This window comes from Dicentrarchus labrax, unplaced genomic scaffold, assembly GCF_905237075.1.
Source record: "Dicentrarchus labrax unplaced genomic scaffold, dlabrax2021, whole genome shotgun sequence".
Lineage (NCBI taxonomy): Eukaryota > Metazoa > Chordata > Actinopteri > Moronidae > Dicentrarchus > Dicentrarchus labrax.
This window is the reverse complement of record NW_026136720.1, coordinates 9,791,466-9,816,919: the sequence shown is the minus strand read 5'-3', so window position 1 is coordinate 9,816,919 and position 25,454 is coordinate 9,791,466. Positions and strand designations below refer to the sequence as shown.

At 39.0% G+C, this 25,454-nt stretch overlaps 2 protein-coding genes across 3 annotated transcripts; one reads left to right on the top strand and one right to left on the bottom strand.

Moving 5' to 3' along the window:
* The first annotated feature begins 4,849 nt into the window (after positions 1-4,849).
* Positions 4,850-11,512, top strand: LOC127353120 (kelch domain-containing protein 10). The gene is made up of 10 exons (XM_051382119.1): positions 4,850-5,107; positions 5,991-6,083; positions 6,249-6,470; positions 7,432-7,586; positions 7,714-7,862; positions 7,951-8,035; positions 8,127-8,193; positions 8,283-8,330; positions 8,413-8,552; positions 9,260-11,512. Exons 1-10 carry the CDS (start codon positions 5,041-5,043, stop codon positions 9,467-9,469), a joined length of 1,236 nt encoding a protein of 411 aa, XP_051238079.1. The 5' UTR covers positions 4,850-5,040; the 3' UTR covers positions 9,470-11,512.
* A 31-nt stretch (positions 11,513-11,543) lies between these two features.
* On the bottom strand, positions 11,544-23,063 carry cax2 (cation/H+ exchanger protein 2). 2 transcript variants are annotated; one of them, XM_051382118.1, is made up of 20 exons: positions 22,863-23,061; positions 20,682-20,843; positions 20,496-20,593; positions 20,305-20,413; positions 19,751-19,867; positions 19,603-19,664; positions 17,537-17,689; positions 17,254-17,445; positions 17,050-17,149; positions 16,824-16,965; positions 16,000-16,183; positions 15,801-15,900; positions 14,678-14,811; positions 14,542-14,573; positions 13,666-13,778; positions 13,411-13,556; positions 13,236-13,330; positions 13,077-13,155; positions 12,867-12,975; positions 11,544-12,040 (listed from the first exon to the last, which is right to left on the bottom strand). In XM_051382118.1, the coding sequence occupies exons 1-20, from the start codon at positions 22,930-22,932 to the stop codon at positions 11,967-11,969; spliced, it is 2,271 nt and encodes a 756-aa protein (XP_051238078.1). In that variant the 5' UTR covers positions 22,933-23,061; the 3' UTR covers positions 11,544-11,966. The 2 variants fall into 2 exon arrangements, 1 of the variants encoding a protein (XP_051238078.1); XR_007881232.1 differs by lacking the exons at positions 11,544-12,040; positions 13,666-13,778 and having other exon boundaries at positions 12,907-12,975; positions 22,863-23,063.
* Positions 23,064-25,454: the final 2,391 nt, after the last annotated feature.

Genomic DNA, 25,454 nt, shown 5'->3' with positions numbered 1-25,454 from the left:
TTACAAAAAGTGGTAACTGTAATCCAAAAAAAAAAAAAAGATGTAATGAGATTACAGTTGCAGTTAAAAATTAGGATTAAAAATTAGTAAACATTAGGATTTATTTTGCAGGATTACCCAAAAAAAAAGAATGAAAAGATGTAATGAGATTACAGTTACAAATAAAAATGAGGATTAAAAGTGTGTAAGAAAAGAAAATTAGGATTATTATGCAGGATTACAAAAAATGGTAACTGTAATCCATTACAGTTACAGAGAAAGATCTAATGAGATTACAGTTACATTTAGTAAAAATTAGGACTAGAAAATTGTAAAATAATTAGGATTATTTTGCAGGATTACAAAAAAAGAGTAAAAATATGTAATGAGATTACAGTTATATTTGGTAAAAATGATTATTAAATTTAAAAAAAGAGAATGATTTAGCAGGATTACAAAGGTTAACTGTAATCCATTACAGTTGCAGAAAGAATATGTAATGAGATTGCAGTTACATTTAGTAAACATTTGGATGATTTAGCAGGATTACAAAAAATTAGGATTACTGAGCAGGATTATCAAAAATAATTAAAGTTACAGTTAGTAAAGTAAAATTAGGATGATTTAGTAGGATTACAAAAAAGGGGGTGACTGTAATCCATTACAGTTACAGAAAAATATGTAAAAGAAAATGAGTTACATAATCAGGATTACAAACAAAGTTCACAAAATTCATCACAATTACATTAGGAGTCAAAAAAGGTAACTGTAACCAAGACAGTTGCAGAAAAAAAGTAATGAGATTACAGTTACATTTAGTAAAAATGTGGATTATTTAGCAGGATTAGTTTAAAAATACAGATTTTGATGCTAAAAAAATAATTTTTTGATTTAACAAAGATGGAAGTCGACATTTAATCCCAAAATAAAGTCCTGACTTGTTCTTTTGAAGCTGGTGAAAGAAAAAGAGCTCAAAGATAAAACTGTTTCTTTTCTATAACGTTTATATCTACGGTGAAATCAGCTCATTGGAAAACTGAAACACTTTGAGGCCAAACTTGTGTTTTCTCCACAGACACAATGTCCTAAAGGATGTTTGTGACTGTGGCCTCTTATCCCACACATTAAATCAGGTAAATATTACATTAGTGAAGAAATAACAACAATAATACAACAGTCCTGTAATAAATCCTTTCTTTAAGGTTGAGTTTAGTTGAAGTTGTTCTAAAGTTGGGTGATTTTGTGAAGGTTTTATCTCCTTTTTTCCTCTTTTCTTAACCAAAATTAAGGGTTGTACAAAATAATATAAAATTGACTCATCATAGAAGTTAATTTTAATAAAGTACAGGAAGAGGTGAGCTTATAAACAATATAAAATAGTATATTATAACATATACAGCTCAGTTTTGCTGGATTCCCTCTTCACAAAGGCCTCTGAGAGTCTCACATGACCTGAGAGTGTGACCTCGTCAGGTCACGTGACCCCCTTTACTCATCATTAGATGACAAGAACAGTCCCAAACTCTTTGTTTCGCTCGTGTCAACGTCATCAGAAATCAGCACATTAGAGCTCAGAAACCGTCACGTGGAGTTAAAAGAAGAGCCGAGGATGTGACTAAAACAAAATGTCTTTTGAAATGATGTCACCCTTGTTAGCGCCTGTGCAACACATTGCTCCCCCCGTGTACCAAACTGCGTAGACGTGACAAAGAGCTCAGTTAATGAAACTATATAGTCACACCTCGGTGTAAATCATGTAATCTGACTCTAAACCTGTACATGTAAAGTCCCTGAACACATCACAGACTCTGGTTTAAAGGCGTAACATTGTCTCGAATGAACAAAAGCTTTAAAGGCTGGAAATCTGAGCGTGAAGCAAGCAGCAACAGACCAAAAACATAGCTGTAATCCATTACAGTTACAGAAGAAAAGATGTAATGAGATCACAGTTACATTTAGTAAACATCAGGATTATTTAGCAGGACTAAAACACATCAGTTTTCACTTTAAAAATACAAGTTTCTGACACTAAAAGTCTGTTTATGCAGGTTTGAGGAGTAACAGATTACATATAAGTGAGTTACGTAATTGAGGATACAAAAAAGGTAACTATAATCCAGAAAAAGTAATGAGATTACAGTTACATTTATTAAAAATGACAATTATGTAGTTTTTCTTTAATAAAATGAGTTATTTGCAGGCTCATGGAGTAACAGATTACATGTAAGTGAGTTACTTAATTAGGATACAAAAAAGGTAACTGTAATCCACCACAGAGTTACGTTACTTTAATATTGTGATACAGGTTCCTGATTATATGTATATTTATATATGGCTGATATATAATGCTGCTATCAGTAAAAACAAAGAAAAGTAATGTATATTTTCATTATTTCATGCACATTTCAATCTAATATACAAGGTTATCTAAGACAGTAACATGTTGTCAAGGTGGATTTTTTATTAATTAACAAAACAGATAAATAAGTTCAACTGCATTATTACACAGTATATCTAACACAAGCCAGTAGGTTTAGCTTTAACATCATTTAGGATAGGAGACAAACCTTTACAGCTGGATGCATGAAAGTTAAAGTTCAGGGCTCGAAAACCAACTTTTCACCACAAACTCACAAAGGGGGAAACCTCATTCCACAGCAGCCTGAAGATGTGTCTCTTTTTTTGTTTATCGGCCTTGTGAGCATTGAATGAATTGGTTTGGACGGATCTATCTATACACAATAACACCTCTTTGTTAAGTTATTTGAATCTCTTAATGCACGAACAACACAAATATGAGCGTTGTGCAGCTCCCAGCCAGACTAATGACTTTGGATGAGATGGTATCAAGTCCTCACCTCCATGAATCTATGAGTAGATTACTGGATGGAACAGAAAGTTGCCGACTCGCCTTCCTGTTTAATCTCATTAACACAGCTGCAACTCATTGTTCAGGAACTTCTTACTGTCAGTGACATTTCCTACTCACTGTCACTCAGTGTGGTAAGAGGTTATTTGGAGAGGCAACGTTACATCAACCAACTGAGGCTGAGATTCTCTCTGCGGACAAAATGAGCCGTGTTCGCATTTTAAACTTCACTTTGGGGAAAGTGTAAACCAACGTGGATCCTGAGTTGATTGTATTTTAATAACTGTAGGATCTTGGACAAGCAGCGAGGGGCCTTAAATGTTTAAACATGATTGTATCACGCACACGGTAAAAGAAACACTCCTGCTGTTAAGTGTTTTTGGTGTGATGTGAGTGTGAACTGCAGAGAAAAACCACAAACAAAAGACAAATAAAAGAGTGTGTTTGATTAAATCCTTTCACTCTCGTTATCTGCTCTAAGACAGTCACTCATTACAATTAAACTATAGGCCATTATGTTCATTTTCAACATCCGTAGCAGTTTCTCGAGGCGTTGGTCTGTTTGTTCTGTTTGGCTCTTTCTCGGCCTATCGCAGTGAGCTTCAAATCCAGATTACCGCTTGTCGGCAGAGCAGCCCCCCGAAGATCTGGGGTAAAGGTTGACTCTTGGTTCACCAGTTGTTTCTCTCATAGTTACCAAACAGTTGTCCATCGTCTAAGCTGCACAGCAAACCTTTTTTTATGTCTTGCAAGCAGTTGAATTAGTAGGTTTTTACCACCGCTACCATAAGCAGACACATTACAGTCAGAAAGATCCTGTGACTTTAAGCTCAGTGGTGCAGAAGTAACTGAGGTTTGATCCCTATATTTCACTTTTAGGGCTGTTTAATTAAAGGATTTATATCACACCTTGTAAACACATGTGTTTTACCACATCAGATGCAGTAATACCCAGTTATCAGACAAATAAAAATCATCTATTAGTGTTTTAGGTCACTTTTATTAGCAAAAATGGTGTTACAATAATCGACGAGCTGATAGAACAATGAGAAGAAAATACTATATGTGTCTAAAAGAAGCCTGTTAAGTATGTATGATTGTTAAAACAATAAAAGAAAAACCTGTACTATAGTTGTCAATTCTTTTTTACAGAGAATTGTTTAAAATATTTCTAAAGATATCAGTAAACCTGCAAGAAGCTTGTGTTAAAATTAGTGTATTTTTAGCAGATTATTTCCTGTTTAGGGAACTTTTTATACAATTTCTCTGCCTGTATTATTTTTTGTTAACAATCATACAGACCTACTAGGCTTCAAATTCAGTGTTTTCTTTGCCATTGTTCGATTAGACAAATTACTTTACATTAACTGAACCAAATGCTGAGCTATAGGCCTGCTGTGTGTATTTCATTTACCTTTTCTAGCATGCCTTTAACTCCAAAAGGTTGAAAACCACTGCCCTTAAGGAAAAAGATAAATAAAAGATGAGATAAGATAGACTTTATTGATCACACATTGGGGAAATTCACTTGCTACAGCAGCTCCAAATACAACACAAAATATAAGAAAATACACATTAAATAAAAAATAGAACAGAAAAAAACACAAGATATAATAGGAAATAGAAAAAAAGAGTTGTGTGTGCACTATATATATCACTATATATATCTATATAGAGCTTTTATACAGATGTGATTGGAAGATTAGAGGCAGTGGCATGGTGCACAGAACACACACACACACACACACACACACACACACACACACACACACACACACACACACACACACACACATATATACACACAGCAGTAACTTATATTAGAGAATATAATCAATATATCTATATCTAAATCTGTATGTGAACTATACTAAGCGATAGGTGTTGACAAAGACAAACAGTGCCACATTTAAAGGTTGGGAACCGCTGCTGTAAACACAACTATAAACACCCCCATGCGGCTCTTGAACGCAGCACGGTGAGGTCCCTCTCCTCTGATTGGTCGGCCGGGGGACCAGCTGGCTGTGACGCGGCGGGCAGCAGCAGGTGTGGACGGTCGCTGGTTGTTTTATCTTTTGTTTTGGTGTGATCGCTCGGAGCTCGCAGGCTCACATGCCTCTACGTGTGTCCACACCGAAGCGGGTCGTTAAGTGTGCGGGTTCGAGTCCCCTTCCCTGCGGTCCCCTGTCGAGATGTCGTCCGCCGAACAGCTCAATAAGTTTGAGAAACTGTCGTGGAGGCCCTTCATCCGCGACTCAGGTTTGTAAACAACAAAATAATAATAATAATACACAACTCTCCTGCGAGTACAAGCAGCCTGGTGCAGCGAACAAAGCAAACAGTGGGTCAAAGGTTACTCTAGGTCACGTTGCTCGTCGTTGATGTTGTGTTTGTGTGCAGCAGGATGGTAGTTTTTTTTTTTTTGGGGGGGGTTGTTGCGACTGCAGCACACAGGCCAGGAGCTAGCTAATGTTGCTACGGAAGCCAGCAGACATGAGTGAGTGAATGAAAAACCCCGGGGGAGGGAGGGAGGGAGGAGGGGAGGCATCTGCAGGCGCTGCTGTGGGGGTTGTTGTCTTTAAATAAGGGGGGGAGTCACATATGAGTGTTAGAAAGAGAGAGAGAGAGAGGAGTTATCTTCATGGAGGGGGACACACTGCTTCACTCAAACTGTTTACTTGTTTATAAAAGCTGGATTATGTTTGTGTTGCGCTGTAAGGCTTCACTGTTTCCCTCAGTGACTAATTATTAATACATTAAAGTCATAATTACAGTTACTCCCCTTAAAGCAATAATTAGTTACAACCCCTAATACTAATACTTTATTGTTTTGTAATGGTGGAGGAAACTAGATTGTTTATAGTCAAACAAAACTGTAGAATAAGGGGCACAAATACTATAATTGGTAGTGTAGCTAATTACTGTTGGCAGGGAGTAATAAGTAAAGTAGTAATATTACTTATGACAAGAGTAATAAATTACATTTTCAACTCGACAAAAATGCCCAGACAGAAACTTATAATTTAACCACTAACAGCTGATATAAACTCCCAACCAGAGACTCTCCTCTCCTGCAGATTTACCGTCAGCCGACCTCCTGAAAACACATTTAACGTTAACTGTACACATTTCTGTCCGTCAGGGTCCAAGAAGCGAGCACGGTGGCTTCAGGCTCGGCGCATCTTCTCCCCTTCCTGCCCCAGCCTGCGGATTCCCAACAGGTTCCTGAGAGAAGGTGGGGAAAGTACACGACCTCCTCATCAGATAAACAAATGCAGTCAATCTGTAAAGCTGTAAAACTGTAAACACTCTTTGACATACAGTATTTTATGTAAAAGATGTCCTTTTTTGCAGCTACATCAGGGTCTGAACAATTCTTTGTGTCTTAAACGCTTCACAGGACACTGCGTCCCCCCCGCCCGGAGTGGACACCGCTGTGTTGCGGACAGTGCCAACCTGTACGTGTTTGGAGGCTACAACCCAGACTTTGAAGAGGCCGGCGGGTCGGAGAACGAAGACTACCCTCTTTTCAGGGAGCTGTGGCGGTTTCATTTCGCCACAGCCACCTGGCAGCAGGTCCGCACAGAGGGTTACATGCCCACAGAGCTGGCCTCGATGTCGGGTAAGGACTCATGTGCTGCCCTTCGTTTTAATCAGAATTACTTCTGCACACACACTCATTTAGAACCAGCTACTGGTCTCTAAAGGTCGTCCACTAGTGGGACTATGCAGCGATACTTTGTATGACTAAGGACCTGTTTTGTTTGCCCTTTGTGCACATTTGCATGCAGGTGACTCATTACACTACACTATACCTTGCCAATGGGTTCACACTATCCCACTGATCGACAGGTGGCAGTAATGCACCATCAAAGGCATTACAAAGGCAAGACGGCTTTTTAAAATGTTGTATGTGGAAGCAAATACGTTCAGCGCTCTTTAGATGGAGCTCAAGACAACGAGTGTCACTGATTGTAAACAGAAGGAAACGCCTTTTAATGCCCTCAATGTGAGCTGACTGACACACTGATTATATATATTTTTTGCAGTAACCTGATTTTCGGAGTGATTTAAAGATCCCGTGTGTAACGTTTAAGAGGATCTATTGGCAGAAATATAATAATCATTGGTATGTTTTAGTTTGTATAATCACCTCTTTGTCTTTTTAAGTAGTTAGTATGTGAGTTTGCCATCAACTGTTGACTTTCAGTACCACCGTCTACAGACATACATCACCCACATGCTCTGAAAAGTTAAGTTAAGTTCTTTAAGTTAAATAATCTTTAACCTGTTAAATAATTTACCATTTACATTGTTATTTAATTCTGTGCTGCTTGCCACTGTATTGTAAATCACAGCGCACTCTGTTGGATAAACTTGGCAGTGACACCAAAACAACATTCCTCCAAACATTGCTCTGTGGTGCCAATAGTGGTCCAGAATTCACTGAGGACCTTTTAATACAGATTCTTTTTTTTATCCATCTCATGTATGTGTGTTTTTGAGATTCGAAGCAACCTTATCAGGGATAGTAAAGAGGATCTTAACCTCTAGTAGAGACCGATTGTCTCTGTCTCTTTCAGCTGTTTTACACGGTAACAACCTGCTTGTGTTTGGCGGCACTGGGATCCCGTTTGGTGAAAACAACGGCAACGATGTCCATGTTTGTAACGTTCAGTACAAACGATGGAACCTGCTCAACTGCAAAGGGAAGAAACCCAACAAGATCTACGGGCAGGTAACAGTGTTTGTCTCTTTTAGATGTTTCACATAAATAGCTGAAGTCCCATCATTTATTTATACCTCTCCTTTATGTAGCTGCTCATTGCGCCGACAAAACATCTATCACCGTTCTTCATTTGCAGGCGATGGTCATCGTAAATGGCTACCTCTACGTGTTTGGAGGGACAACAGGCTACCTTTACAGTACCGACCTGCACAGGCTGGACCTGAGCACCAGAGAGTGGACCCACCTCAAACCCAACAACGCACCCTCAGATCTGCCTGAGGAGAGGTCAGAAACCAGACATGGTTTTAAAAATGTTTGACCTATTGGTGAATATTCATTAGAAAAGACTGAAAATAAATGTTTGATTTTACAGGTACAGACATGAACTAGCTCATGACGGACAGAGAATATACATTTTAGGAGGTGGCACTTCCTGGATGTCGTATCCGCTGGACAAGGTGAGAGGAGTGAACCAACAGACTAAATTTAACAGAAAGAAGATGTCTTACTCCTTCATTTTATCTATTTAATATTATTTATCTTCCTCAGATTCACACATATAACTTGGAGACAAATTACTGGGAGGAAATAGTCACAAAACCTCATGAAAGAATAGGTTTGTGATTCATGTTTTACCTTTTTTCTTTTGCTAAATAAAGAATTTAAAGACCACTCACTGAATTTACTTTGTCATTATCGTGACAGGGTATCCTGCCGCTCGTCGGTGTCACAGCTGTGTGCAGGTCAAAGACGGTAAGGAGTATTTCACACATCATTATCTGGACACGCCAGTCTAAAATGTTTATCTTTATATGATCTCTGTTTCTGCTCCCAGAGGTGTTTATATGTGGGGGTTATAATGGAGAGCTAATCCTATCCGACCTGTGGAAGATCAACCTGCAGACTTTTCAGTGGACCAAGCTGCCTGCTGTCATGCCAGAGCCAGCCTACTTTCACTGTGCTGCAGTCACTCCGGTTAGTCAACTATCATCATGTCGACATCTAACTTTGTCAGCTGATTTCACTTCTGAACTGAGTGAGGAAAATAAATGAATAAAAAACAATTTTATTTGCTTTTGTAGGGCTACAGCGAATCATTATTTTAATCTCACAATTTATTTTTGTCTAATATCTGATTAATTGTGTAGTTTTATATAATGACAGTAAGTAGAAAACAATGGACATCACAGTGTACCAGACACCAGGGTGACATCTTTAAATGTCAGCAAAAGCCAAAGATACAAAATTTACCTAAAATGGGAAAACAGAAAATCCTCATATTGGTGTGAAACCAGTAAATATTTGGAGATTTTGCCTAAAAAATACTATAATAATGTCATGATTGATGATCAATTTTATGTTTATGTCGCTTAGTTGTTGCAGCGCTGAATTTCTGTAGTAGTTCAGTCCATAAAGGACTTGGCTTGAGAACTGGTTAAAGTCCAGCATGGACCATAGTATGGAGTGTGGGCTCAGGAGGTGAACTGGAACTGCCCTTGAGCAAGGCACCAAACCCCTAACTGCTCCTGGGGCACTGCTCAGTGGCAGCCCGTCACTCCATCTCTCCACATTTGCATGTCTATATCCCCTGTGTGTGTTCTGTGAGACAGTATTTTAGGCTTGTTTGCTTAAAACAATGAATGAATGAATGAATGAATAAAGTTAATGTTCTCCTCCTTCAGGCTGGCTGTATGTACGTCCACGGCGGTGTCGTCAACATGTCCGGGAATAGGAGGACTGGCTCTTTGTACAAAGTGTGGTTGGTGGTGCCGAGCCTGCTGGAACTCACATGGGAGAAACTGCTGAAAACTTTCCCTCACGTAGCCCAGCTGTCCACCCTTCAGCTGCTCAGCCTGGGACTGACGCACACACTAATTCAGCGGCTCAAATAGACGGAGAGATACGGAGACCGAAAGGAAGCGGTACAGTATGTGAATCAACATCACTGACTCTAAAATCACTGTTAACTTTGCAAGAAGAAACTACAAAGAAAAGTCTGATGATGTCGGATGGTTATGAAATAACTTTGAATGCCTTTTTGTCTTATGTAAACGTGTGTGCTTTTTTTTTTTTTTTTAAACACAAATGCATAGTGCAGTGTTTTTGCATTTGTCTGTATGTGAACGTGTCAGATTTGGGTTTACACGCATCCATCAGAACCACTCTGGTATGCCGATTTCCACTTCCAGGTACTTGCTCTTGTCATTTTGCATCCACTATGCAGTGCACTCCTCTTTTTTTATGTTTTTTTTCTTGTGCAGCACGAGAAATTGTTTAATCGTTCTTGACGCCACTTCTTGAAAGGAAAAATGAATGTTGCTTGTGCTAGTGTAGGTTTAGCTTCCGTTCAGACAGGCTGAGATCAGTTTGTTCCACACTGCTGCCATCTTTGACACATGTTCACTCAGCTGCTGCTACACCCACTGTGACACAGGTTAGATAAGAAATGCTGACGTAAACTTAACTTTTCATCTAGATATCTCTGTAAAGAGGCACGCTGCTGATGAAGCACGGACACGTTGTAACTGTGATATCTCTCAACTGTCTTAATTAGGTCAATTATTTAAGGAATCATGTTTTTCGCCTCAAGGACTTTCTGACTGCATGCTAATACAGAGCTGTGATTACCGGTCAAATTAGAAAGAAAATGTTCCCTTCACTGGTCCCATTAGGCCTTGTGATCAGATCTTTAAAACATCTGAGACATGGCATCACTGTGAATCTTTTTGTGCCTCTTTTTAATTAATTTATACACCCGTAGCTCCACAGTGATTATCAAGCCTTTTTATTTCTTCATTCGGTGCCTTCTGAATGTCCAAACTGTCACACACACATTCTACTTTATATAAATAAGTCTTTTTAAGGTTTTTATTTGGTCATTGCTCTTCGAACTGTGTACGTGTAACCCCTGGTGCTTTCCACTTGAGCCTTTTGTTGCAGAACCTTTCTGCTCATGATTAATCAGGAGATGCCGCTTGCAGCTGAAGATCTGTCCACCCCACCCCTACCTATTTATTTAAATCTCTGTGCTGCTGTTTTCATTTCATTACAAAACTTTGCATTGTTGCAGAACGTGTTGCTACAACTTTTTTTTTCACCTGCTTTGATTGTTCCCACTTGAAGCCTAAACTCCATTTTAACCTTTTTATACTGTAACATAGACTGTAATATTATTATTATTATTAATATTATTTTAACTTTTGTTCTTGTTTTTCTTTAGAAAGTAGTGTTGTAGTACATGGTGTAAGTGGCATGGGAATTGTGTAACAAGGTAGAGTATGTAAGGCATACTCAGGATGTTAAATACTGTGATCAGACGCTGTTGAGCTCTATCATTCCCCAAAATCAAATTTTTGTGAAACCAGACAACCGGACTTTGATGAAAACAAACCTTTTGCCTTTACAGTGGACTGTTAATCTAAAATCCTGTAATAATTCTCCCAGCTTCTTGTATCGAGTCACACGTTTGCTTCTGATTTTTGTCAACCTCTATATCTTGAATTTGAATATCGAGTATCTGCAGCATTTTTTTTTTTTTTTCACACGTTCACTGTAAACTAATATTAAGCTAATTCGTCTAAAACTTCTTGTATCATAATGCCCATCTTCACAGTCAAACTCCACCTCAGTTACTTATGTTTGACATGTTCTGGCCTTATTTATATCTCATTGTGAAGCAACAGTCTGCTTCAGTATGTGCTCGGACTTGGTAAATGTACGGCCTTGCTTAAGATTGAGATGTTTTATATTTGCATCATTTTTGATGTTAAAATTATCTCTTTTGCATGTCGGTATGGTGTGCATGTCACTTTACATCTTCTTTTGGGAGAAAAGGTGAATGTCTCCTCAAAAGGCAATTATGGCTGTAATGTACATTGTTTTGTAATTCTTGTCTGTACAAACAATAAAAACACAGGCAGCCAGTTTTTTCAAAATGTTGTGACAGATGTTGTTGTTCTTGCTAAGCATAGTTAACCATTTATTTAAAATAATATCATTCATATCATTAACTGTAACAGACATGTCCCGTTTTAACACTATGGAGTTAAAAAGTATACAAATTTATTACAACAGTACCTTTTAAAACAAAATAGCATTAGTTCACATACTTTACATTATAATATCAATTTGCATGTTTACAAAGAACATAAGTTATGAGACATAGTTTGGTAGTTTATAAGCTACATTTTACAGTAGTAGAAGTATCTACCTGAGATTAAAAGTTTCAGTTTTGTCATTTGTATAATTTAGGAAATAAATGAATTATAAAAAGGCCGATGTCAGGATTCACACATGATCATTAAGTCATTATACTGTCAGGATAAAATCTCATCAACAGAGATTAATTGTGGTCCTCCGGGCTTAAAGAAGGCCTGAAAAGTGTCGCAGTCAGCAGCTTGCTGGAGATGGAGCGAAGTAATACATAGCCAGTAGAATAAGGTAGACGACCACCAGGGCTGTGCCTGAAAGGAAAGAGACAGGAAGTAACACTGAATATAAGATTGATAATTTAAGATTTACAGATCCCTCATGTTTTAAGATGATATTGCATTAGCGTGTATCAATTCTTAAACAAAACAAACTATATTAACAGGGAACAGTAATTTAGATGCACCCAGAGCAGGTTTACTGAGAACTTCCCTGAATAAAACTCCCAGGATCATTGACTGATCTAAAAAAAAGATATATTGAGGTAATTGAGAAAAGTTATCCAGAGAAATGACATGAATAATCTAAAAATCAACATGAATAGATACTTTTAAATGCAGTGAACTACAACATTTACCTAACAAGTAAACCAAATGTTAACTGATGGATAGCGTTCAAAGCATAATAAGGAATGCAAAGCAATGTCAGGGATTAAAAGAAGCAGTGTGTAGGGTTTAGTGGCATCTTGCAACTAACTGAACACTGCTCGCACCCTGGGAATGAGAGCGGGCTGTGAAGGGTGTGGAGAAACTGAAAGTTCCTGTCTACAACCAGTGTTTGATTGTACGCTCTGGGCTACTGTAGAAACATGGTGGACTCCATGGAAGGCAACTTGTGGCGTCTGTAGATAAAAACCTCTCGTTCTAAAGTAACAAAAACATAAGGATTCCTATATTCAGGTTCATTATACACTAATGAAAACATACCTATAAATATTATATTCTATTTCTGCCAATAGATCCTCCGAAATGTTACACACTGGACCTTTAAATCTAAAAACGTTTCCTTCCTCCCTTTTCATATCTTATATTTCACAAGCACATCAATAGGTAAAGACGGGTTAAAACACTCTAAACTTACCCTGAAAATAATCCGACTTTCCGTCCATGAAGATATAGTTGACAAGAATCACACTGAAGATACTGGCCCAGAGGTGCAGGTCACTGAATAACAGCACAAATCCCACATCCTATCCAAAACAGAGATGATGTTTGATTACAAAAACTATAAAAACAGTAGGTCTTTATATGAATGAATCAATGATCAAAATGAAGAAAGGGGGCGTCTTACATAGAAGGCATTAAAAAAGACCAGTATTGGAATCTGTAGCATGCAGACCTGAACTGCGATACAGATTCCCACTTCCAAGCTGAGAAAGAGAAAGAAATCATTTAGAATACAGATATCACTTTTTTAAACAGTAGCTTTTTAATAAAAGACGGGATTTACCTCAGACTGATGTTGTTTTGGAGTGCAAACTGGATCCCATTAACAATCTCTGGGATCTCGGGAACCATAGCGAGAACTGTTACTCCAATAAAATACTGGAGACAGAAATACAAACATTAACACCGCCGGAGGAAAACAACTAAATAAAAAAGCTGCAAAAGATGCATATCCTGACCTGAGAGATGTTGGGCTGGTTTAGTATGGGCTGGATGTTCTCGGTGACTAGATCGGCACAGGCAGACGTGAGCACAGTGGCCATGATGAGGATGACCATAGATCTCCACCGTGACCAGTGGACCACTGCTCCGTGGTGGCCAGTCACTGCAGACACAAACAAAGACATTATGGTGTGATATGTCAGTATTAGACAACTGTGCCCTCACTGCATTACAACCGAGATACAGATGCATCATGAGAGGGAGATTCCTACCCTGTTCTTCTCCAACATGAATGTCATAAATATGGGAGTGCGTCTTCAGTGTGAATATCAGACCAATGATGTAGGCGATTGGCAAGAGGGCAGACACCGTGTAAACCAGTGGCCTGACGACAGGAACGGTCACAATGAACGAGAGGGAAGAAAAATAAAGAGGATGTAACAGCTTACTGAATTCTTTCAGAAACTTGAAAGAACATGAGGTGACGTTAGCAGGTTTTTAGCTCTGGTCTTATATCAGGGTTTCTTTTCCAGGACTTTTTCTTGACAATACACGACAGCACTTAAATAAACGGTGTTCATCGCTACAGGAAACTCCAAGTTGGCACACTTTCTGTTCTCACCACAGCCGTTTCCGAACTGACTACAGTTTTCCTCTAACCATAATAACAATTTGACCACAGGACAGGCTACAGTACAAGTAATATTTCCAGGATTAGTCTCTAACTTTTCAGGTTTTCCAGGACCTGTGGTGCCAAACACTCCTATCCTCATCTCCTCTTGAATTTGTTTCAAAATCAACTTAAAGAAAAATGTGTTAAACTCCTCGTTGACTTGAGAGAAAATTATACCAAGAAGAAAGTTAACAAGCAAACGTGGACATTGTTGAACGCTGAACTGTTGACCTCTGCTTACAGCATAGTGACAGCAGAGCAACTTAAGTTAAAGAAATATATGTTGTTTGTTCCGATCAATAGATTACATTATCTCAAGCATGTTTCAAGTTTCTGAAAGTGATTTTTATGCTGCAATGAATGTAAATGAAATGGATCCACCCCTACAACCAAAGGCTAATACATGCAAAATCACCAATATAGTCTAATATGTTACAGTTGGTATATAAAAAATATAAAATATATAATTTCTTACTCAACATGGTTGTGGAACAATGTACCATTATTCTGTTGGGGGAAAAAAACAAACACATTACACATAATACAGCGTATGTAAGTCATATATTGTTATTGTTATAATGAGACTCAAAGGTTTAGCAAATGATGCTGACCAGATCGTAGTGACAGTTGTGGCAGACAAACGGCCCACTGCTGTTGCTCGTGCTATTTCCTCCAGTGGAGTTGGTGCAGGCTTCGCACACCAGATTTCCATAAGCTTTGGAGAACAGCGTGGGGGCAAACACACCTGCCATTGACAGTCAGGCAAATGAATCAGTGTAGAACATTTTGGTAATGCCTTTATATTGTAGTTGATTTCTGCTAGAAATAGAGTTTACAAAACACCTGAACAGCTGTTTCTGTTGCTGTTGAGATTGATGCATTTGAAGGTGAATGTTTGAATTATATACATGACCTTGGCCATTGAGATCATATCATAACAAATCCTTTTTATTGGTCTGATCAGGTGACTTTCTATTCTCCAGACAATTACTTTTCTGATGGTGTCCAAAAAAACTAGAGCTGCAAAATAATACAGGCCCTGGCCTAAAAATCTTGTTCTCCAGATGTAAGAAAACAGGTTTGTTTTGGTCCTACAGACCCAAACAAATGCTGCATCATCAACAAAATTATCATTCCAACTAATCACAAATCATATCACAATCACAATATCTGTCAAAATAATTGCAATAGGATTTTATTACCATATAATACCTACCAAAAAAGATTAATGCACACAGTATTTAGGAATGGAAATATTTTTTTAATAATGTTTGTGTTTTTTTTTATTATTATTCATTATCTACTGGAGATTAGTGTGACACAATTATGTTAAACTTTTAGAATTTATTTTAGCTAACAGATTGAAACTGCAGCTGCAAAGAAAACAAATGTAGCTGTAAGTTTTGTTACCTGCAGGTGGCGCAAGCCTCACATACTTAAAGCAACTACCTTTCTGTTTTTAGGAGGCAAAAATGACATGTTTGCCTCTGGAGGTCTTTAACTGCTGCTTCCTGCTAGTTTCCTGCTGATGATGTCAAACATGTCTGAGAATAACCAAACAGCTTCTACCAAAGTGCTGCTGACTAAATGTGAAAGGATGAGTTTGTGAGTAAGTTAGGAGCCAGTTTAATTCACTCAAGTACCGCTAGAAAAAAGAAAAATGTTTCCTATTTCTATATCATAAAGAGTTCTGTAGCTTTATTTGTCATACAGCACATATGTATTGGTACTTGCCTCCTACAGAGATGAAAAGCAACGGAGAGCTCACTCCTGTAGAGCGACTGTTGAACGTTTGCTCACTGTGTCTCAGCCCTCCGATTATCATGCAGACGCCCTGAGAAAAAGTAAATACGTGTTATATTACTGTTGTGTTTGCACATGACTTCTGTCTCCATTGTGATGTAACAAGAGTCACTAATGCAGGTTTGCTCACAGGGATGAAGAGGATGCATCCGAGCAGCGTGCCAGTCAGCGCTGCTTTAACAACCTCCTGCAGACACGGGTTGGCTGCCTGGTGACCTCTGACCAGGGCTGTGATGTAAAAGGTCAACTCTGTGATGGAGCCGAAGCTGGCGTTCACCACTGCACCCACAGCAAAGTTACTCTGGGCTGAGATACTGCAAAAGATCGACAGTTAACATCACAAGCACTTTGTAATAAAAATCTGTCACTATTTCAACCAGTCCCTCCAGGAAGTTGTGATGCTGTTAATCATTCAAGTTTCCTGCGCAGAACGTTGAGCCAAACGTCATCAAACTCACTTCCTAATTGTGAAGTTGGAGACGATGCAGAGACATGTGTAAATGCATTTACCCTCATAATACTGACCCTTAATGGTAAAGTTACTCTAAGCGGGACGGTTTTATTCTCACTGGAGGTTTTTTCATAAATTATACAAGAAGACTTTCTCCCACAATTTCATTGCAAAAAAAAGGTGTAAAAACTTTTCAACATGCATCACAATTGTTTTAGAAATTCTGTGTGTGGGGCGCCTGGTTAGCTAGCTGGATCTGCGGCCCTTTGCTGTGTATCATCCCCTCTGTCTGCCCCCCTTTCCTGTCTATCTCCAGCTGTCACTATCATAAAGGCAATAAAAGCCCCAAAAAATACAAAAAAAAAAAAAAAAAGAAATCCATTGTGTGAACTGTTTAACATGTTTGGTAAACAAGATGTACGGTGCAACGTCAAATTCAATTAATTTTACTTTACCTAAAGTCACTGTACAGGTGTTGTTTTAAGGTAATGAAAGCAGCTCACCTGGCAATGCCCATACCAATATAATAAGACAGAGGTATGATGGAGCCGATTGCTATGGCGAACTTCACCTCAGAGCTGGCGTATTGGTTTTCTCTGTCAATATATCCGATTACCAAGGCAACTATTACTAGAGGGAGGAGGTCTGAGACGGGGGTCAAGGATAACAACAGGTCTTCATACAAACACACTGACACACGCACACTTCATATATGCTGGTAAAGGATACTGACGGCAAACACATTGATCCCATCAACAGTGTACTTGTAGTAGTACAAGTTTACGGCGTGGTAGCAGCACAGCAGAGCTCTGGTCTCATAGCCTTGATTCTAAAGGTCAAGTGAAAAAATAAAGAATAAAGCATAAAACCAACACTGAATAATGCCTCCAGGTCTATGTGCTGTCGATAATCAATATTCAATCTCTCCCGTGCCTTCCTCTGTGAGCAGGTGGAGACAGATACATCTTCGGGTGCCAAGAGGAGAATGACGCCAAGAGTCCGTGCATTCATTTTGGAAACGGGGATGGTGAAGACCAGGATCCAGGAGAAGAAGCAGGCCAGGGAGTGGATGACCACCAGAGGAGGATATCCCAGCAGCAGCCACACATAGGTGGAGAAACGATGCTACACAACAAAAGCACCACTCGGAGAAATTAGTTATATATACAGTATAAAAGGTGATCATGTATTGTAAATTGTAAATGTGGAAAGTTACCCAGTAGGGAGTGCGCAGAGGTCGTCCTAGTGGCTCTGGGATTGGCACCTCTGTGGGTGAAGGCAGCAGAACTGGTGAGTTATCGTCGGTCCCGTCTATGTTACACTCACAGTCTGGTGCCTGCTCACAACATCTCCTCAAAGTATTTCCAATCTGGACAAACACACAACCAGAGGAAAGTGTTATTTCTGTCTCATTAGAACACCAACTTTACATGTAGTCAAGTTTAATCATAAACTAACAGTTATTTTATCATCTATTAATCTGTCTGATATTCTCCCCATCACAATTTCCCCAAGGTTATCTGACCAACAAGCTCAAAACCAAAGATATCCCATTTACATTTGCTATAAAACAAATAAAAGCAGCAAATCTGCACATTTTAGAACGTACATGCATATTTGGCATTGCATGCTTGATAAATAACTAAAATGCCGTCAAAACTACACCACAAAAGCAAATCAAATAAGCGATTCAATAATGTAGATGACAAAAAAAAAAAAGTAAGAGAAATTAAAAATGGAAACTAGTGTAGAAGTTTGTTCAAAGAAAATAAAGCGGGTATGTCCATAATTAGGTAGACTCTTACAAGACATCTATATCTTTAATGTTAGCAAATCCTTCACACATACAATGAATAGAATCAGATATGCCCAAAAGAAAGTTACAACATTAAAATATACTGTTTCAATATGGATGATTCCTCAGTACAGGCTCTCCTTTAAAATACTCCCCCACTCGTCTCTCTCCTCACTGCAGGCCTGTAGACTACTGAGGAATCAGCTCTATTGTATCAGTATATTTTAATACAGAGACCTTAAAGATATTGACGCTTGATGAGAATCTACCTAATTATGGACATACCCACTGATTGTCTGTCAGCTGGCAGCAGCCTTGTTACACACACGAGCTGCTATTTGGTTTCAACATGCCCTGAAGAGGACTGTGAGTCGAAATGTATAGGCGTATTTTTTAAGTGCATGCTTTGATATTTTTTGGTCATAACTTATTGATCACAAAGCAAAATACAAGTATGACCTCTCCTCTTTTTTGGTCTCATGATATGTTCTCAGATCACCTGTTTTTTGATACCTGTTTTTTGATACCTGCTTCTGCTTCTACTGGCACTTGTTCCCTCTACTGAAATACGTTTGCTGACCTATGGCTACACAACAAAAGTTCCTAAAGGTGCAGTTTTTTGTATGCCATAGCCAAAACTTGAGAAACCAGTCAAGGAAGGCAAAAAATACTTTTCTTGGCGTAAGAACACACAACAGAAACAGATTTTAACCCGAGCACCAAAGACCAACTCTCGAAACCTCATATTTCATAACATTCATCCAGCGAATTTCTGGTTCAACACTTAGTTCAACATACTAGAATCCCTTTAATTTTGTTAAGAAACACATATTTATTGCATCACAGATGGACACCTCATCTCTTTCGTGTGAGGGATACAACTGGAAAGCCAAGCCTTCAGCCATGGTGACAGTGTTATGATTTTGGAATAACTGGAAAGATGCAGGCTCCCCCTTGTCCCCTTGTTCAAACTAAATCAGGAAATGAATATAGGACTCTATGCTGGAGAGCTAGACAGCTTTTTTTAAGTCGAGCCATGTGAGGATGTTAACGATTATCCTGAAGTGTTTTTTTATTGTGATACGCGATAATATACATCGTCTCATCCCTAGTATCCTCTGTGTAATCTATAAATATACAAGTAGGAGAATATACAGATATACAGAAGAGGGCATAAAATTGAAACAGAAATCCATTAACTACCTCAGTGTAACAGGACACATTAACATAAACTGTAGTCCCATTCTTACAACAGAAACAACAAATCTCACCAATGTATTGCACTGATGAGTTGCAGCATACATACTGTGAAGTGTTGCACACTTGTGGTGTAGTTCAGAAAAAGCAATACCTCTGCTTTCATGACCACAAGTCAGTGAGAGACTATGGAGGAAACTACAAGATTCAAAGAGCATCTTCCTCATTTCAGTTTGTAGAAAACAGATAGAGTGACAGCATCACAAACATCAACTGAACCCACACAGTACCTCGTGGATTGACTTGCCAAATGGCCACAGGAAGTAACTCGACAATTTCCAGCAAAGTCTGCCTGAAGAGTGAGAGAAAAAAAACATGAATGAGGCATCTGATCAGTAGAAAACATTATCATTAATCTCTGCTGATCGGCTCACTTACCGTACACTGCACCAGCGATAGTGACAAACATAAGTATGCCGACCAAGAAATATGCCAGAGAGACCCACCAGCCGAAGAAGAACACATACGCTACATTTCCACATGTGATAAGACGACCTGACACCAAGAAGACAAAATCTTTAGTGGAAGTTTTCCCTATGTATATATGTGGGATAATGCTGATTTATTATAACTTGCATCTTATTTTTGTAGTTTTAGCCATTTATTTCTGTCAGTAACAATATACTTTATACACTAAGTTCATTACTGAGATCTGGGAACACAGATGGGGCAAGAAACATGCTGTTGGAGGATCATAACAGGTTTTAAACAAATAACCAGGTTAGCCAAACTTATTTGGAAGAGAAAAGGTGCACAGTAAAACCATTTAGCTCGTTCCTCGCCCCTCTCAGATATTGTTGTTGTGTTTCCAGATCTCAGTTTGTGTGATCACTAGTGTTATCCTAACAAATAATGGCCACATCTACAAAATTAAGGCTCCGGTTGTCATAAACCTGAATTATGTTTCAACAAGAGGCAACTATAACCTTTACCTGAATGTGGTTTAATGACGTTCAGTTCAGAGTAGAGCTCTTTCACAACCTCCGACCTGACTTCAAGCGGACGCTCTGTCACATGGCTCTTCCATTTTCTAAATCCGAACTGAGACAAACACACAAACAGTTTGAGGGATAAACCACTTTTGATTTGTGTAGGGAAACATTTTCCTTTAGACTCTCTTTACCCTGTAGTTGTTGACCAGTTTGTTGGCTTCTACTTCGTTCTCTGCTTTGATGGTTCTCTTGCTTTGGATCTCCACCCAGCTTTCGTCACAGCTCGGACCTTAAATGACAATCGACACAAACGTCTGAAAACACATCAGCACTGTTGTTTAAATAAAATCTAAATAAGATGCGTGAACGGTACTCACATGTGTGTGCAGCTATGCATTTTGCTGTTGTGCACAGTGCAGGACATACGGGGTGATGTGACAATGACGTGTCTATTGAATTAGGTTGTGGACCTCCACACAGTCGGTCCTGGGTCTGTTCATGATTGTGACCCGCCTGGGGATCAGGCTCCCATGAAGGATCTGCAATACCGAGCAAGAAGTAAGCAAGCAGACGGCATATTGGTCAACGTGATGATAGAATTATTACAGGAAATACAGCAGTTCTTTAATTAAAATTACAGTATTTACTGAAACTATTGTGTACTACTGAAATACAGATCTAAAGGTTACTGTATTTGTGAATGAGATCTGTGGTCATAGGAATAGCATATAATGATATTATCAGGTAATTAAAATGGTTTTATTATCTAATATAAATACAGTGTTATGTATTGTTTTGGTAAAGCAGTGAATGTACAATGACTTCCGGATGTTATTAACACAGAAATAAGCAGATAAAATGGTACCTAAACCTGTGATTTTTCAGTGTGTTGCTCAGTCATTTAGTCAACTTTATGAAATTATTTTTACTAGGGCAGTTTAAAAGTTTTATTTATAGTAACTTTTCATCCAGACATGTATATACATAAACTTCACACTGAATTATAATGTGTGTCTGATTTTTTCACAAAAATCCACATCACACTAATGAACCACAACTGGCTTCTAAATGAGACTTGAAACAACATCAGATATCTGCCACACAAGACACGTCTTTGTCCTTAGAACAACGTCCACGTGCACTGATGACTTGACGCTGGTCCGTATCTGTTACTCACTGCTGTTCTTTCAGAGTCAGAAAGGCTGAGTCATGTTACTGGTTGTCTGCAACATACCCAGTACTGCCCACAGTCACTCCTCCATCAATAGTGACACAGCTGTATAAGTAAAAAAACACTGCTTCCAAAATCATTTTTGAAAAAAAAAAAACCCCACCAACTCTAAGACTGCAGCAACAGAGACATGACATGCAGAGCACTCACAATAGCACATGACGCTCGGCATCACATCCATTAATTTTTCACAGTATTTGAAGTAAATGAGCGTTAATGTCATGAGGCTTACAGAGCACACTGTAAGAAAAGAAAAGAAAGAAGCATAACTAAGCTGAGCTGATCACTGCCTCTGACAACCTGAAAACAGCTGGATTTGTTCTGCAGGGAAAACCAGAAGCATGACTGCAATTAAGGGTCATTCATTTGCTCATTTCAAGGGTTTGTCTCTCAAGATTTTGCCTTGATAAATTAATAAATACTGGCAAACCACTGGCATCATGAGACAAGCGAGCACAATAATTGTGACTTCTCCTTTTAGAGAGTTTAAGTCATGGTTTAGTTGTTTTGTTTCCTCTTTTTTCTTCTGAATTTGCTTCCTGAAATAAACTTAAAAGAAACTACAGACTGTTAGTGATTGTGCATTGACAAAGGGGGATTTAGCAGCATTAGTTTAATACGCTACTCATTACTTTATTATTACCTAGATTTAAAGTAAATATGTGAATTCAGAACACCATTCATGCCGTCTTATTTTTATCAAACTCTTCCAGATTTACCATTTTTTTTAAACTTTATAATCAGGTATGTTTGCTGCCATGGAGGGAGAGAAAAAATCTGCACTAGGGCTGAAACAATTACTTAATTAACCAATTATTAAACTATTTTGATCACAGATTAATCAATTCTGACATTTATCAACCAAAAAATGTCAATCAATCATTAAACTGGGACTATTTGATGTCACCATGGACTCTGAGAGACTGTGATGGTCTATCTTCCACTATTTTCTGACATTTAATCTATTAAATAAATAAAACAATACCAGACTAATCAACAGAATAATCGATCAGCTGTAGTTTGCACGCACGCACACACACACACACACGCACACACGCGCGCACACACACACACACACACACACACACACACACACACACACACCACACTGGGGGGGAGGTGGCTGTAATCAATACAACGTGACTGTCCGATAATAGACCATCCTGTCTATACTGACCCTCTTTCCATTCAAAGCCTACTGCTGTCACCCTACATCTACACAGTGCGCTCTGCCTGACTTAAAATGGAGAATGTTTTGGTTGTTAACGTACAAATAAAGTTTTTTTTTTTAATGACCGCAAGATAAATACGAGCTCCAACCGCTCACCTTGCGTGACTTCAACCGGCCTCCTCCTCCGGCTGGTCGTGTCCGAGCCCGGCGTGGATGACAGAGACATCTCCGCCGGTTAAAAAAAATAAACAAAAACACACCTCACCGTAAATTAAAAAGTCTTCCTATGAGCCGCTCACATCTCCACTGAACAGACGCCACCGTCGCTCCGCTGCTGCGACGACGACGCGCTGATTCACGGAGAATTAAGACCGCTTGGAATTGTGGGAAATGTAGGCCACCAATGGTCGAGCTCCTCTAAAAGGAAAAACCCCCGCTCGACAACCCCAATGTAAAACCCCTAATACCGCTAGTTATAAATTTTCCTCCATGACTGGAATTAGCTTCTGCCTTTTTTTATGTTGGATAGCAAATTAAATAATATGTTTTATTATTATTATTATTTATAATTTACACCTAAAAACTACACCTAATCTAAAACCTCAATTAAAAGCAGGGTCCACATTTAAACGCTGGATTTTGTAGATTCTGAGCTAACCAAAGTATCAAATTATCAAATTAATGATTCGTCCTAATTTCTATAGCTACAAGTACTATTGATACTGGTTTAAATAAACTGAATTAAAGACCAGTCCCATATAGAGGCCTGTCCCAAATAAAGGCAGGTTGAGTTCAGTGATTAAATAAAAGCCCCGGCTTTTATTTGAAGTATTTCAACGGCAGGAAACAGACAGGTTAACAGGACTTGGCTTGCGTTAGCTTTGCAGTTGACTGTTTGGTTGGTTTGGTTTTCTTTGGACTGTGTCCGGCATATAAAATCTTATATGTCAAAATAAATCTGTTTCCGGTCTTAATTACATTTTGACTAAATATTCAATTACTGCATTTTGGCTTTGTTGGGCAGTATAGTGAGCTGTTAAAAATGTGTTGTTTTAGACTACAGTGGTGGACGGTTTATTATTTTAGTGCTGAGGACTCAAACCACACACAATCGCCTTTAAACAGGTCTTTAAAGCAAAACTGTATCTTTAAATTGAAGGGAAATTCACTGTAATGCTGCGACTACTATTGTAGCTTAAAAGGCATCTGTTAGAATCAGAATCAGAAATACTTTAATAATCCCAGGGGAAAATTCTTTTTGTTTCAAACTCCAGACATACAAACAACATATATAACTATGTATATATAAAAGATAAAATGTACAGTTTAATAATGTGTTTGTGAGACATTGTCCAAGATGGACTGAAGCCTGGACAGCATCCTCCTCTCTGCCACGGTCGTCAGTGTCCATCTGCTCCCCTACGACATCACCGGCCCTCCTGATCAGTGTGTTTAGTCTGTTGTTGTCAGCGACCCTCAGCCCACTGCCCCAGCATGTGACAGCGAAGAAGATCGCACTGGCCACAACAGACTCATAAAACATCCTCAGCACCGTCCGGCAGATGTTAGAGGACCTCAGCCTCCTCAGGAAAAAGAGTCGGCTTTGGCCCTTCTTGTAGACCGCCTCTGTGTTTCTGGTCCAGTCCAACTTATTATTAAAGTACAACCCCAGGTACTTATACTCCTCTACAGTGTCCACAGTCTGGATGGAAACAGGGGTCACTGGTGATTTCGCCCCTCTCAGATTCACTATGAGCTCCTTTGTCTTTGTCACATTGAGCTGCAGATGGTTCAGCTCACTCCAAGTTGCCCACAACAGTCCTGTATTCATTCTCAACACCCTTTTCAATACAACCAACTATTGCTGAGTCATCAGAAAACTTCTGAAGTTGGCAGGACTCGGTGCAATAGTTGAAGTCTGAGGTGAAGAGGGTGAAGAGGAAGGGAGAGAGGACAGTCCTCTGTGGGGCCCCAGTGTTGCTGACCACCCTGTCAGACACACAGTTCTGTAGGCGTACGTAATGTGGTCTGCCCATCAGGTAATCAACAATCCAGGACACGATGGGGGCCTCCACCTGCATCGCAGCCATCTTCTCACCCAGTAGAGCCGGATGGATGGTGTTGAAAGCACTGGAGAAGTCAAAGAACATGACTCTCACAGTGCTCGCCGGCTTGTCCAGATGAGTATAGACTCTGTTCAGCAGGTAGATGATGCCATCCTCAACTCCCAGGCGGGGCTGGTAGGCGAACTGTAGTGGATCAGTTAAAGGCCTGACCATAGGCCTTAGCTGCTCCAGGACGAGCCTCTTCAGGGTCTTCATAATGTGGGACATCAGAGCCACCGGTCTGTAGTCCTGAGGGCCGCTTAAGCAAAGGTTACATAGTCTTTAAGTAGAATTATACAGAATTAGTTTGATTGATTAGTTTGTTTACACAAAGCAACCTTTTTGAGAAAGGCTTCTAAAGAAAACAACATTTTGTACCTGCTGTGGTCTTTAAATGTGCTTTATAAATACATTTTATTTGATTAACCATAATTTAAGTGAAGAGGGTCTTGTTGGAATGGCATATTAGTTTAGAAAAAGTTTAAAATATCATACTGGACAATTTGCACAGAACGTAGAAATAAGCTTGGCTCAAAGTATACAAACACTCAAGTGACCGCTACATGAGTAATATTTTATTCAAGTAAACAATTTTCTATACAGTGCACTGTCCACACCTGATTTTAGAAGAACCTATTAAACC

Excerpts from the sequence above, each read along its gene's own strand:
- LOC127353120 (XM_051382119.1), top strand. The coding sequence starts at position 5,041 with ATGTCGTCCGCCGAACAGCTCAATAAGTTTGAGAAACTGTCGTGGAGG. Across the intron at positions 6,084-6,248 it reads CAACAGGTTCCTGAGAGAAG|GACACTGCGTCCCCCCCGCC; the intron begins GTGGGGAAAGTA and ends AACGCTTCACAG. Across the intron at positions 8,553-9,259 it reads ACTGTGCTGCAGTCACTCCG|GCTGGCTGTATGTACGTCCA; the intron begins GTTAGTCAACTA and ends CTCCTCCTTCAG.
- cax2 (XM_051382118.1), bottom strand. The coding sequence starts at position 22,932 with ATGTCTCTGTCATCCACGCCGGGCTCGGACACGACCAGCCGGAGGAGG. Across the intron at positions 20,594-20,681 it reads ATGCATAGCTGCACACACAT|GTCCGAGCTGTGACGAAAGC; the intron begins GTGAGTACCGTT and ends TTGTCATTTAAG. Across the intron at positions 20,414-20,495 it reads AACTGGTCAACAACTACAGG|TTCGGATTTAGAAAATGGAA; the intron begins GTAAAGAGAGTC and ends TGTTTGTCTCAG.